The sequence below is a fragment of the Macaca nemestrina genome, chromosome 7 (assembly GCF_043159975.1).
Source record: "Macaca nemestrina isolate mMacNem1 chromosome 7, mMacNem.hap1, whole genome shotgun sequence".
Lineage (NCBI taxonomy): Eukaryota > Metazoa > Chordata > Mammalia > Primates > Cercopithecidae > Macaca > Macaca nemestrina.
The window spans coordinates 100,727,319-100,740,477 of NC_092131.1; the positions used below are offsets into that span (position 1 = coordinate 100,727,319).

Here is a 13,159-nt window from a genome sequence, read left to right on the forward strand (position 1 = left end):
AGGCGGGGCACTCGACTCTGGATCGCAGGTGCAGGCAAGCTCCGGGCGCGCCTAAGCTGTCCCCGCGGAGACCTGCAGGAGTTCACGGCGGAGGACCCAGAGGGAGGCCTGCGGTGGCTCCAGCCCCGACCCCGGCCCCGATCGCAGCAGAAGTGCACAAGGTCTGCGGTCATCAGGGTCACAACCAGTAGGCTGTAGAGGCCCAGCACTAGGAGTTGTCCTGGGCCCCTGCGGGAGAGAAAAAAGTATCTGGATCCCGGCCCTGGCCGCGCTCTGGCTGCTGCGCTCTGTGGGAGTACAGAACCCCTGGGAGTCCGGAGAAAGCTCGGGACTCCATCCCCAAATAAGTGTAGTCTTACATACACACATTTGCATACGAATTTAGGAGCTCATCCTAGAGCCACCCATGGGCAGATTCAGTATGGCTCCCCATTACCCGCTTGCACAGCCCCCTGAACTTCTCCCTTGTAATTGTAATCATGATCTACATGATTTTCTGTTGCGGTCTGTCCCTTCACTAGTCTGTAAGTTACAAGCCTCCCACCCCATAATTTAGGAACAGAGCCCCAGATATTGGAACACCCTTACGATGTTCCAGTGGCTCCGGGGTTGGAGATCTCACCCGAGGATGGGCGGGGGCGGAAGAGCGGACAGGTTGACTTGGTACAGGGCCTCAAATTCAGCCCGGGTGCAGCAGGAGCCCCCTGCAGCCTGCAGGTGGCAGCAGTAGGCTTCCTCTGGAGAATCAGAGAGACGAGGGCAAAAGAAACCAGGGTAGTGGTGGCCATTGACATCCCGGGTGGTCTGGCACAAGTGAGGGTGGTGGACCACAGCTGAAGAGAGAGGTTGGGGGGCTAGAAATAAGCAGGAGGGATCTTTCCACAGCCCACTCCACCCCTACTGGAGAGTAAAAGAGATCAGCCCCTACCGGAAGAGCAGGTGCCCTTCCATTCATCCCCATCAGTTCCAGTTCCCAGGAATAGCCCATAGCACGATAGGCAGGTGGGCCACAGGGGTAAGTGCTGTACCTGAGAGAGAGATTGACTGGACAAGGGTCACCCAGCTGAAGAGCAGCAGTAGCCCCACGGATAGGCCTGTCAGCAAAGGGCCTGACCTTCTTCTCCAGACGCCCATGAGATTTCACCACCACCTCTGTCCTGGTCCTGGGAACTCTAACATCTCTCTTTCTAGGCCATGACTGCATAAATAAGGAAATAAAAATCAAAGCCCCAAGGCCCTCGGGCACCATTAATACAAGTCTGAAGCTTCTCTATCACAGGCTTTTAGAGAGAGATGACAGGGACTGGGTTTCTATCTCCTGTTGGAACACGTGGGGCCTGCATTGCCAAACTGCTGAAGGAGAGAAGGCTCAAAGGACTAGAGGACAGAATGAGGGATGACAGAGCAGCTGAGCCATTAGTATGAGGAACAAACAAGCATTTAGAGCCAAATATGTTTTTACCCATTCTCCAACTTCCAGGCTGCCACGGAAGCTCTGGGAATTCCGACCCTTCTATTTCAGGTCCCAAAGACCTCACTTCCAGCATGTGGGGCTTCCCTCCCTAACCTCTGCTACATGGCAACCACCAAGACTAGCTGAAAACCAAGGGTGAGTCCTTTATTAGCTTTTCCCCTGGGCCTCATCTGCCCCAGCTACCAGCCAGAACACAAAAGCTACCTGTCTAATTAGAGTATACTTAGCTAATAGGGAACCCCCTCTCACAGAGGAGTTCCATAGGGACCATCAGGTCTCTCTTACCCCTCAGCTGCCCTAAGACAGGGAATTTCTCCGGAAGGCTCAAGGCCACCAGCCAGCAGAATTAAGTGTTATTCCAGTGCCTACCCAAGCCTGACAACATCATGCTTCCAGAACACCAATAACAATACTCATCACCCCAGGGGCCCACAGAAGGTGCCTAGAGACTGAAATAGGAGGTCTCATGGCATAAGAAGGCAATGCGAATTTCATCTGCAACACTGAGAACAAAGGCAGTTCCTGCAGAAACGTCACAGCTACCTGGGAGCCTAAGTCTGAAGCAATTAGGCAGGGCTCCCAGTGAAGGCTCTGATTTTTCAGGTCAGGCCCTAGGGTCTCCTGGGTCCAAAGGTGAGGCTCCCCCGCCCACAGAACCTGGCCCATGCCTGCAGGGAGAACTATTTTTAGAACACTTGGAGAGTTTTCAGAGCTTTGACAGGTTGAAGATTGTTCATGGGGGGAGCTTCTGGGAGAAGCTGTCTCTGACTCTGAGGGTAGGTGGATTGTCCTTTCTTCCCGCTCCCATAGTCCCCTGAGCCTTCCCACCCTGGATTCAGCGCACTGTGAGACCACTGCCTTATTTCTTGTCTGTCTTCCTCTTTTCCACAGACGGTGGGCTCCCAGAGAGCCAGGCTTATGTTCTTTTTGCACCTCCAACAGAGTACATTGAGCTGGCGGCTGTGATGCTGAAGGCAGCTTTCCACATCGCTTGCTCTCTGCGCCGGGGCATGTCAGCTCTAGAGGAATTCATCTGGGGCAGGCCCAACACAGCCCGCTGAATTAGCCTCCACGATCCCCGGGCCTCCCCGGCGCCAGGGGGCGCTGTAAACATTCCGTCCTGGCACCCGCTGCCGCCGTCGCCCGCCCCATCCGCGCGATGGGCTCCGAGGCCGCCCAGCTGCTGGAGGCTGCCGACTTCGCTGCTCGCAAGCACCGGCAGCAGCGGCGGAAGGACCCCGAAGGGACCCCCTACATCAACCACCCCATCGGTGGGCTCGTCGGCCGCGGAGCACCGGCTGCGGCACCGGGGGTGGGGACTGGGAAGGATACGTGGGGGTGCGTGCAGCTCATTGAGCACCTATTTTGTCCCAAGCTTAGTGCGATATACCGTTTAAGCCTCGTAACAACTGGAGCGGTAGGCATGATCGTTCCCTTTGTCGGTTGACACCCAGAGGGTGAGGGACTTGACCAAGGTCACCCAGCTAGTGAGAGGCCAGGAGGGGCCACATCTGACTCTCCAAAACCCACAACACACCGCCTTGGAGCTATCTCCGACCTGACTTCCTGCTTTGCCCCTCCCCATCAGGTGTGGCTCGGATCCTGACCCACGAGGCGGGAATCACTGACATTGTGGTGTTACAGGTAATTTTCCCCTTTCTCTGCCAGGAGACTGGGATGGGGATCAGGGGCCCCGTTCAGCAATGGGCATCCCTTCGCTGACATCTCAGGGCTAAGTGGGAACTTGTCCCCAGGCGGCCCTGCTCCATGACACGGTGGAGGACACAGACACCACCCTGGATGAGGTGGAGCTACACTTTGGGGCACAGGTGCGGCGCCTGGTGGAGGAGGTAACAGATGACAAGACTCTGCCCAAGCTGGAGAGAAAGCGGCTGCAGGTGGAGCAAGCGCCCCACAGTAGCCCCGGGGCCAAACTGGTGAAACTGGCAGACAAGCTGTACAATCTGAGGGACCTGAATCGCTGCACCCCAGAGGGTACGCTTTCCTATGGGCTCTAAGGGAAAGGGTAGGGGGGTGCCGCCTTCTGAAGACACAGGTTGATCAGTTCCCCTGAAAAACCCTGGGCATTCTTAATTCCCAAATTAATCCTACTGGACCACTATTTACTCTTCTTTCATACGGTAAAAATACAATAGCTGGGCCAAGGGGAAGTTTTCAGGACAGCTCATCCCATCAGGAACTCATGGCCTTGAACCAGGCTTGCCAGGAAGTGGGGAAAAGGCAGTGCTTTCCTTGACATCACGCTAGCAAGTTTCTGTCGACTCTTACGCAGGATGGTCAGAACATCGAGTCCAGGAATACTTCGAGTGGGCAGCGCAAGTGGTGAAGGGGCTTCAGGGAACAAACCGGCAACTGGAAGAGGCGCTAAAGCATCTGTTCAAGGAGCGGGGGCTGACACTCTGATCAGTGCTTGAAGCTGTCCAGAGGCACAATTCCAGCCTCATTCAGGCCGGACAGGATTCATACACCATCTTTTCTGTGCCTCCCGAACTCCCTCCATCCTTCCCAGATACTACAGGCCAAAAAAAGACTTGCATTTTTTCTTAATCTGAAGGTCTCCTACTAACTAAGCTGAGCCCCGCGTGTGGGAATCAGATGTACCCATCCATTTGTGATGCACTCACTGCCTCTCCCCAAGTCTTGGGTCTGTTTGCTATTTTGCATGGTGGGATCTCTGGCCCCTCAGGGACTTGAGATTATATAAGTACTAGTTCCTAAGACGTTATGGAAAATAAAACCTCTGGGTTAAGGTTTAAGCTGCTGCTGCTGCTTCTCCAGCCTCCTGAATGGGGGACTGTTAGGCTGCATATCTGTCCTCCAGCAAAGCAGGACTAATTGTGTGTCCCTGAGTCACCTCCCTCAGGTTGGGGGCCTCAACCCTCCAAACCTGGCTTCCTTATCAGTGAGATGGGTTGTGTAATTATCAGGTTAGATTGTGACGTGCCTGATGGAGCCTGATACATACGTGCTCAAGAAATGGTAGCACCCTTCCCCGCTAAAAAAGTTGGAAGGGGGCCGGGCGCGGCGTCTTTCGCCTGTAATCCCAACACTTTGGGAGGCCGAGGCGGATGGATCACTTGAGGTCAGGAGTTCAAGACCAGCCTGGCCAACATGGCAAGGCCCCATCCCTACTAAAAATACAAAAAAAAATTAGCCGGGCGCAGTGGCTCGCGCCTGTAATACCAGCTACTCAGGAGGCTGAGGCAGGAGAATCGCTTCAACCCGGGAGGTAGAGGTTGTAGTGAGCCGAGATCGTGCCACTGCACTCCAGCTTGGGCGACAGAGCGAGACTCCATCTCAAAAAAAAAAAAAAGAAAAGACCTATTGGAAGGGAGTGCCGCCCGCTTACTGACAACATTGCTGGGCACGGGAGAGACCCCAGCAACAATATCATTGGGCCGGTGGGGGACTGCGGTTCCCCAGTACCTCAAGCCGCGCCGGAAACTCGGTGACTCGCAATCCCCTCGCCCTTCCGCATTGCGGGTTACTTTGGTTGCTAAGCGAGAGGGACTTCCGGGAAGGCCCGGAAGTGGCCCGGGGCTGTCCGAACCCGGGAGCTCGGCAGTAGGCGGAGTATAGGGGAGGTGGTGGAATTTTGCTCAGTGGCCATAGGGAGGGATTGCCCGCTGGTGGTTTTTTTAGTCGTTGCTGAGCAGCTGAGGTTTATTTTTATTTATTTTTTTCTGCATCCAGTCATCCATTAAAGCAAAGTTTATTAAGTTGTCTGGAAAAGCGATCATCTTCGGTACGAAGAAATTGTTAGGTCAAAGCTGTTCCACTACGTTAGTTGTTTGCCCAAGTGAAGGCCCCAACGGAGGGCTCTGGGAAAAAGTAGGTGAAGGGCAACCAAAAAAGCCGAATTAAAAGAAAACAAATGAACAAAGTTCAGTGTAATCCCCAGGGTATGGTACTTTTTGGAGAACTTTGTACTTAATTTTTTTTAATTAGTTTTGCGGGAGTAGGATTACCATTTTTTTTGTTACAAAAGATGGCTTTGTTGTAGTCCACTTTATATATTTTGTTGCCCGTGTTTTTAGTGTCATAGCTAAAAAATTCTTGCCAAATCTAATTCTTGCCATGAAGTTTTTCCCGTTTTCTTCTAGGAGCTTTATCGTTTTAGTTTTTTGGTTTGGTTTTTTGGTTTTGTTTTGTTTTGTTTTTTTGCTTTGTTTTTTGAAACAGAGTTTCGCTCTTGTTGCCCAGGCTGGAGTGCAATGGCGCGATCTCGGCTCACCACAACCTCCGCCTCCGGGATTCAAGCGATTCTCCTGCCTCGGCCTCCCGAGTAGCTGGGATTACAGGCGTGCGCCACCACGCTTGGCTAATTTTTGTATTTTTAGTAGAGATGGGGTTTCGCCATGCTGGCCAGGCTGGTCTTTAAGTCCTGACCTCAGGTGACCCACCTGCCTTGGCCTCCCAAAGTTACCGTTTTATCTTTTAAAGGTAAAGTCTTTATCCATTTTGGGTTACATTTCTTTTTAAATCGATTTAATTTGGCATAAGGTATACAACATGATATTATGAGGCTACATACAGGTAGTAAAAAGATTACTATAGTGAAGCAAATTAACACATCTATCATTTCACGTAGTAACCCAATTTTTTGTTTTTGTGGCAAGAACATTTTGGGTTAATTTTTGTATATGGTGTAATTTTTTGTATATACACCGTATACAAAATATATGATGTATGGTTTTGCTTGTGGATGTCCAGTTTTTCTAGCACCATATGTTGCAAGGTCTGTCATCTTAGTACCTGTTTTTGGATTTTTTTATTTTTTATTTTTTATTTTTTAGTAGAGATGGCATTCTACTATGTTGGCCACGCTGGTTTTGAACTCCTGACCTCAGGTGATCCGCCCACCTCAGCCTCCCAAAATGCTGGGATTACAGGCCTGAGCCACTGTGCCCGCCTGAATTTTCTGTTTGTTTTTGAGACAGAGTCTTGCTCTGTCGCCCAGGCTGGAGTGCAGTGGCACAATCTCGGCTCACTACAACCTCCCCTTCCCAGGTTCAAGTGATTCTCCTGCCTCAGCGTCCCTAGTATCTGGGATTACAGGTGCACACTATCATGACCGGCTAATTTTTGTATTTTTAGTAGAGATGGGGTTTCGCCATGTTGGCCAGGCTGGTCTCAAACTCCTGACCTCAGATGATCCGCCCACCTCACCTTCCCAAAGTGCTGGGATTATAGGCGTGGGCCACTGTGCCCCCATGGCTTTTTTAAGTATGTTGAAAGTACATCTCACTCTGCAGCTTCCTTTACCCTCACCAATATTTTTGAGATTTATGTTGATACATGTATATATTTACATCATTCCTTTAGTTTACTTAATAGTATTTTATTAACAGATAGTATTTTATGTGTGCATTCTCTTTTGACAATTAGTTGTTCATTTTTCACCACACCAAATAGCGCTGCAGTCAACATTCCCATATGTTTCTTTGTGCATGTGAATCACAAGATATGCTTATATTCTGAACAAGAAGAACAAGAAGAACCCCTTGGATAAGTTTTTTCTTTCTTTCTTTTTTTTTTTTTGAGACAGTCTCGCACTATTGCCCAGGCTGGAGTGCAGTGTCACAATCTGGGCTTACTGCAACCTCCGCCTCCCGGGTTCAAGCTATTCTCCTGCCTCAGCCTCCCTAGTAGCTGGGACTACAGGCGTGCGCCACCACACCCAGCTAATTTTTTGTATTTTTTTTTTTTTTTTGAGACGGAGTCTCGCTCTACCGCCCAGGCTGGAGTGCAGTGGCCAGATCTCAGCTCACTGCAAGCTCCGCCTCCCGGGTTTACGCCATTCTCCTGCCTCAGCCTCCCGAGCAGTTGGGACTACAGGCGCCTGCCACCGCGCCCGGCTAGTTTTTTGTATTTTTTTAGTAGAGACGGGGTTTCACCGTGTTAGCCAGGATGGTCTCGATCTCCTGACCTCGTGATCCGCCCGTCTCAGCCTCCCAAAGTGCTGGGACTACAGGCTTGAGCCACCGCGCCCGGCCAATTTTTTGTATTTTTAGTAGAGATGGGGTTTCACCATGTTGGGCAGGCTGGTCTCGAATTCCTGACCTCGTGATTCTCCTGCCTCGGCCTCCCAAGGTGCTGGGATTACAGGCGTGAGCCACCGCACCCAGCCTTGAATAACTCTTAACAGTATTGCTATCTAGAATTTTAGTTCCTTCCTCTTTTTAAACTATAAAATAGTATTACATGTATAGCCAATATTTAGGTATACCCTCCCGCTCATCAGTTCATGCCCCTAGACAAATTCTCTTTTTGCTTAAGTACACCTATTTTCTTCCACTAAAGTTTTGTACATTGCAAACTCTTGAGTCTTTGTGTGTCTGAAAATGTCATTTCCCCCTTGCTCTTGAATGGTGTAGCTGAGAGCAAATTCAAGGTGGAGTTTTCTCTAGGTTTGAATGGACTCTAGGTGTCTATTGTAGCTAACTAGATGTCTGCTATCACTGTGACTGTCTTTCCTTTGTAAGACTTTTCTATTTTCTTTTCTTTTTTTTTTTTGAACAGCATCTCCAATTTGCATTCATAAAATTACTAATCCAAATTGCAAAAGTAGACTTTGTCTTTTTTTTTTTTTTTTTTGAGATGGAGTCTCACCCTGTCGCCCAGGCTGGAGTGCAGTGGCACGATCTTGGCACACTGCAAGCTCCGCCTCCCGGGTTCACGCCATTCTCCTGCCTCAGCCTCCCGTGTAGCTGGGACTACAGGCGCCCGCCATCGCACCCGGCTAATTTTTTGTATTTTTAGTAGAGACGGGGTTTCACCGTGTTAGCCAGGATGGTCTTGATCTCCTGACCTCGTGATCCACCTGTCTCGGCCTCCCAAAGTGTTGGGATTACAGGCATGAACCACCGCGCCCAACCCAAAAGTAGACTTTTACAGAATCACAGGTCAGTAACAAAACAGGACATGAAATGTTTCAGAGATTTTTTTTTCCTTTTTTTTTTTTTTTTTTTTTGAGATGTAGTCTCGCTCTATCGCCCAGGCTGGAGTATAGTGGTACAATCTCGGCTCACTGCAACCTCTGCCTCCTGGGTTCTAGCGATTCTCATGCCACAGCCTCCCAAGTAGCTGGGATTAAAGTGCACACCACCATGCCCAGCTAATTTTTGTATTTTTAGTAGAATCTAAAATACAACTAAAGACAACTTTGGGATCTGGCCTCCCAAAGTGCTGGGATTACAAGCATGAAGCCATCGCGCCCAGCCTCCAGAGACATTTTAATAAGTTCCAAAGAAACACACTAGGCTATGCCGGGCGCGGCAGCTCACACCTGTATTCCCAGCACTTTGGGAGGCCGAGGCGGGTGGATCACGAGGTCAGGAGATTGAGACCATCCTGGCTAACACTGTGAAACCCCATCTCTACTAAAAATACAAAATAATTAGCCTGACGTGGTGGCGGGCACCTGTAGTCCCAGCTACTCAGGAGGCTGAGGCAGGAGAATCACTTGAACCCGGGAGGTGGAGGTTGCAGTGAGCCAAGGTCATGCCACTGTACTCCAGCCCCGGTGATAGAGTGAGACTCTGTCTCGGGGGGAAAAAAAAAAATACTAGGCATAAAATCTACAGTTAAACCATGGTTGTATAACAGGTTATATTCATTCCTGCAGTTTCTCAATAAGTTCTTATATTTGCCTTTCTCTTTTGAGAGGGAATTTCACTCACTGTATTGCCAAGGCTGGAGTGCAATGGTGCGTTCTCAGTTCACTGCAACCTCCATCACCCTGGTTCAAGCTATTCTTCTGCCTCAGCCTCCTGAGTAGCTTTGACTACAGGCATGTGCCACCAGCCCAGCTAATTTTTGTATTTTTAGTACAGACAGGGTTTTGCTATGGGGGCAGGCTGATCTCAAACTCCAGACCTCAAGTGATCCGCCCACCTTGGCCTCCCAAAGTGCTGGAATTACAGGCGTGAGCCACCGCGCCTGGTCTTGTTTAGGTTTTATCTTACATAATTTGCAATGTATCTACATGAGGTTATTGTTATTATTATTATTATTTTTGACACGCAGTTGTGCTCTTGTCACTCAGGATGAAGTGCAGTGGCATGATCTCAGCTCACTGCAACCTCCATCTCCCGGGTTTAAGCGATTCTCCTGCCTCAGCCTTCCAAGTAGCTGGGATTACAGGTTATAGGTGTGTGCCAGCATGCCCAGCTACATTTTTTGTTTTGTTTTGTTTTTTGTTTTGTATTTTTAGTAGAGACAGGGTTTCACCATGTTGGCCAGGCTAGTCTCAATCTCCTGACCTCAAGTGATCTACCCGCCTTGGCCTCCCAAAGTGCTGGGATTATAGACGTGAGCCACTGCACCTGGCCCGTTTTTTTAAATGTACCTTTCTTGGAACTTAATGAGCTCTTTGATTCTGAGATCTCACATCATTCTTCAGTTCTGAAAAATTCACTGTCTTTGTTTTCTCTTCCCTGTATTCTCACTAGTCTTTTTTTCCAAAACTGCTATGAAACATTATGCCAGAGCTTCTCAGCCTATCCTCTGTCTTAGCTTCTTTTTTATATTTCTTTTATCTCTGTGGTGCATTCTGGGTGATTCCTCAGTTGTTTTCCAGACCTGCTAAATTTTTATGTCATCTGCTTCCAGTCTAGGATTTATCCCATAAAGCATAATTCAATAATTGTATTTTTACATTTCCAGCATGTATAATTTGTAAAATCTTACTTGCTTTTCGGTCATTTTCTCATTGCAAGACTATCTTCCTTTAGCTCTTTGGTGATTGCACATATAGATATTTTAAAGTATTATTTTAGGTTGCTTGCATGTCATCCTGTTTTTGTTTACAGCTTACATTTTTCCTGCCTGTGTTCCTTTCAGAGTATGGTTCTGGTCCCCTGATGTTAAACTTGGTTACCTGTCCCATGTGGACTCTGAAGTCCCAGCACCTACCATCCTGAACTGGTCTCTACTTCTCTCATGCTACATAGCCTCAGCCTCTGCTAATGGCTGTATTATTCTCTCCATTCTTTGTCAAAGATTTCCTTTGAGTTTGACTGTTTTTGCTTTTTTTTTTTTTTTTTTTTGAGACGGAGTCTTGCTCTGTTGCCCAGGCTGGAGTGCAATGGCTAGATCTCAGCTCACTGCAACCTCTGCCTCCTGGGTTCAAGCAATTCTCCTGCCTCAGCCTCCTGAGTAGCTGGGATTACAGGTGCCCACCACCACGCCTGGCTAATTTTTGTATTTTTAGTAGAGACAGGATTTTGCCATGTTGGTCTGGCTGTTCTGGAACTCCTGACCTCAGGTGATGTGCCTGCCTTGGCCTCCCAAAGTGCTGGGATTACAGTCGTGAGCCACCGCGCCCGGCCTGTTTTTACATTTTTAATATTTGTTTAGCAATTTTTGGCATTGGGAGTTGAGAGGGCAGAATTATAGGTGTGCTTGCGCCTCTAGTTGGAATGCAAGTCTCTGGGTATCTTAGTCTGTGCTGTTATGACAAAATACCTGAGACTGGGTAATTTATAAAGAACAGAAATTCATTTTCTCACAGTTCTAGAGGTAGGAAGTCCAAGATGAAGGTGCTGGCAGGTTCAGTGTCTAGCAAGGGCTGCTTTCTTCTTCCAAGGTGGTGCCTTGTTACTGCATCCTCACACGGTAAAAAAGCCAGGTTGTGTGAAGCCTCTTTCACTAGGGGCTTAATCCTATTCACGAGGGAGAAGCTCTCATGACCTCATCACCTTCTAAAGGCCCCACCTCTTAATATGCTGCATTGGAGGTTAAGTTTCAGTATGAGTTTGAGAGGGACACAAATATTCAAACTTACAGGAGGCATGCTGATTGGGAAACACCAGTGCTTCCTCCTCCACTGAGGGGCCTTCTCCAGGTCTCCACACTCAACCCTGTCACATTCTGAATGCTGGAGAGTCCGCATCTCCAACACCACTTTGGTTTCCTGTGCCCAGACTACCAAACTACATGGATTTTTAGTTCAGGTTTATTCTCAACTAGGGAGATCCAAAGTCAGGAGCCAAAATGAAGGGAGATTGCAGACCCAGTTCGTCCTGGTGACTGTTACCATCTGAATTGATTTCTCACTGACCCTAAGTAAAATTGAGGGTCATTGTGAAGGATCTGGTATCTTATCTCTTCTCACGATGAAAATGAGAATGACCCCTTGAAGTGTTTGTCCTTCACACACTTTTTTGTTAGGGAAGAACAAAGATTTTGTTCAGAGATCTCTATTGTGGATGGTAAGCCTCATTCCCACCTCCTAGACTGATTTTCCCCCTCTGTGAGTGCACAGATGCCTCATTACTAACCACAGTCACAGAGCAAGGTAAGCAAGTCAGGTTCAGGTCAAATTAAAGATGCTGCTCTCTCTGCACAAGTGTTCAAAGTTTTACGTTTTACCTACCCCGAGGCAAGCCATATGAGGACACCGTCTGGGTTGGCTCACCCTACATGGGAGGACCAGCTCTTAATGGTTCAACTGGAGCCTTTCTCTCTGTGGTTCCAACTGGCCATATAGCCCTTCCTTCTTCATGAAAGCTGGACGGTTCCAAGTAAATGTAGGAATAGAATCCGATCCATCTCCAGTGGTTGAAATGGCTTCTGTCATGTCTTGGTTCATTCTGATGGTAACCCTCAGAACTGAGGCTGGCTGGGCACAGTGGCTCACGCCTGTAATCCCAGCACTTTGGGAGGCTGAGGCAGGTGGATCACTTGAGGTCACGAGTTCAAGACCAGCGTGCCAACATGGTGAAAACCCGTCTCTACTAAAAACACAAAAATTAGCCAGGTGTGGTGGTACATGCCTACAGTCCCAGCTACTTGGAAGGCTGAGGCATGAGAATTGCTTGAACCCAGGAGGCAGAGGTTGCAGTGAGCCAAGATTGTGCCATTGCACTCCATCCTGGTCAACAAAGCAAGACTCTGTCTCAAAAAAATAAAAAATAAAAAAAATAAGAACTGTGAAGTCTCAGTGCCACAGCTCTGTGGTAAAGGGTTGCTGCTTGCTTTAAAAGTTGGGCCATTTCCAAATTATGCACGCACAGGAATCACCTGGGAGCTTGTTGAAAATGCAAATTCTTTGGCCTCTACTCCCAGAGACCAGTTCAAAGGTTGTACCCGGGAATCTGCCTTTATCCCCCTGTGCACTGAAGTCAGCTTTTGTTTCTTGCTTCTGTTACACGGCAGTCTCAGGGCAGCTGTGGCTCTGCCCTACACATCTACATTGCAGCCTCCAGGCTGAAGGAGCAGCTCTAGTTAGACCAGAAATCTGTACTTTCAACAGCAATTCTGGTGATTCTGAATCACACCTTGAGCCATACTGCCTTAAGTCATTTTATGTATTTTTTTCTTTTTTTTTCTTTTTTAACAGAGTCTTGCTCTGTCACCCAGGCTGGAGTGCAATGGCGCAATCTTGGCTCACTGCAACCTCTGCCTCCCGGGTTCAAGCAATTCTCCTGCCTCAGCCTACCGAGTAGCTGGGATTACAGGCACACACCACCATACCTGGCTAATTTTTCTATTTTTTTGGTAGAGATGGGGTTTTGCCATGTTGTTCAGGCTGGTCTCCAACTCCTGAGCTCAGGTGATTCACCCACCTCGGCCTCCCAAGGTGCTGGGATTACGGCGTGAGCTACCACACCTGGCCTGCCTTAAGTCATTTTAAAGGCTAGTAAATAGAATTAAGCACTC

General features: G+C 48.7%; 1 protein-coding gene across 6 annotated transcripts; it reads left to right on the forward strand.

Moving 5' to 3' along the window:
* The first annotated feature begins 8 nt into the window (after positions 1-8).
* Positions 9-4,251, forward strand: LOC105488286 (HD domain containing 3). 6 transcript variants are annotated; one of them, XM_071100652.1, is made up of 6 exons: positions 9-113; positions 1,523-1,609; positions 2,366-2,810; positions 3,062-3,118; positions 3,229-3,469; positions 3,768-4,251. In XM_071100652.1, the coding sequence occupies exons 3-6, from the start codon at positions 2,634-2,636 to the stop codon at positions 3,896-3,898; spliced, it is 606 nt and encodes a 201-aa protein (XP_070956753.1). In that variant the 5' UTR covers positions 9-113; positions 1,523-1,609; positions 2,366-2,633; the 3' UTR covers positions 3,899-4,251. The 6 variants fall into 6 exon arrangements, with proteins under 6 accessions (XP_070956753.1, XP_070956749.1, XP_011750490.1 ...); XM_071100648.1 differs by having other exon boundaries at positions 27-161; XM_011752188.3 differs by having other exon boundaries at positions 27-161; positions 2,366-2,745; positions 3,063-3,118.
* The last annotated feature ends 8,908 nt before the right edge of the window (positions 4,252-13,159 follow it).

Excerpts from the sequence above, each read along its gene's own strand:
- LOC105488286 (XM_071100652.1), top strand. The coding sequence starts at position 2,634 with ATGGGCTCCGAGGCCGCCCAGCTGCTGGAGGCTGCCGACTTCGCTGCT. Across the intron at positions 2,811-3,061 it reads GGACTGGGAAGGATACGTGG|GGTGTGGCTCGGATCCTGAC; the intron begins GGGTGCGTGCAG and ends CCCTCCCCATCA. Across the intron at positions 3,470-3,767 it reads GAATCGCTGCACCCCAGAGG|GATGGTCAGAACATCGAGTC; the intron begins GTACGCTTTCCT and ends ACTCTTACGCAG.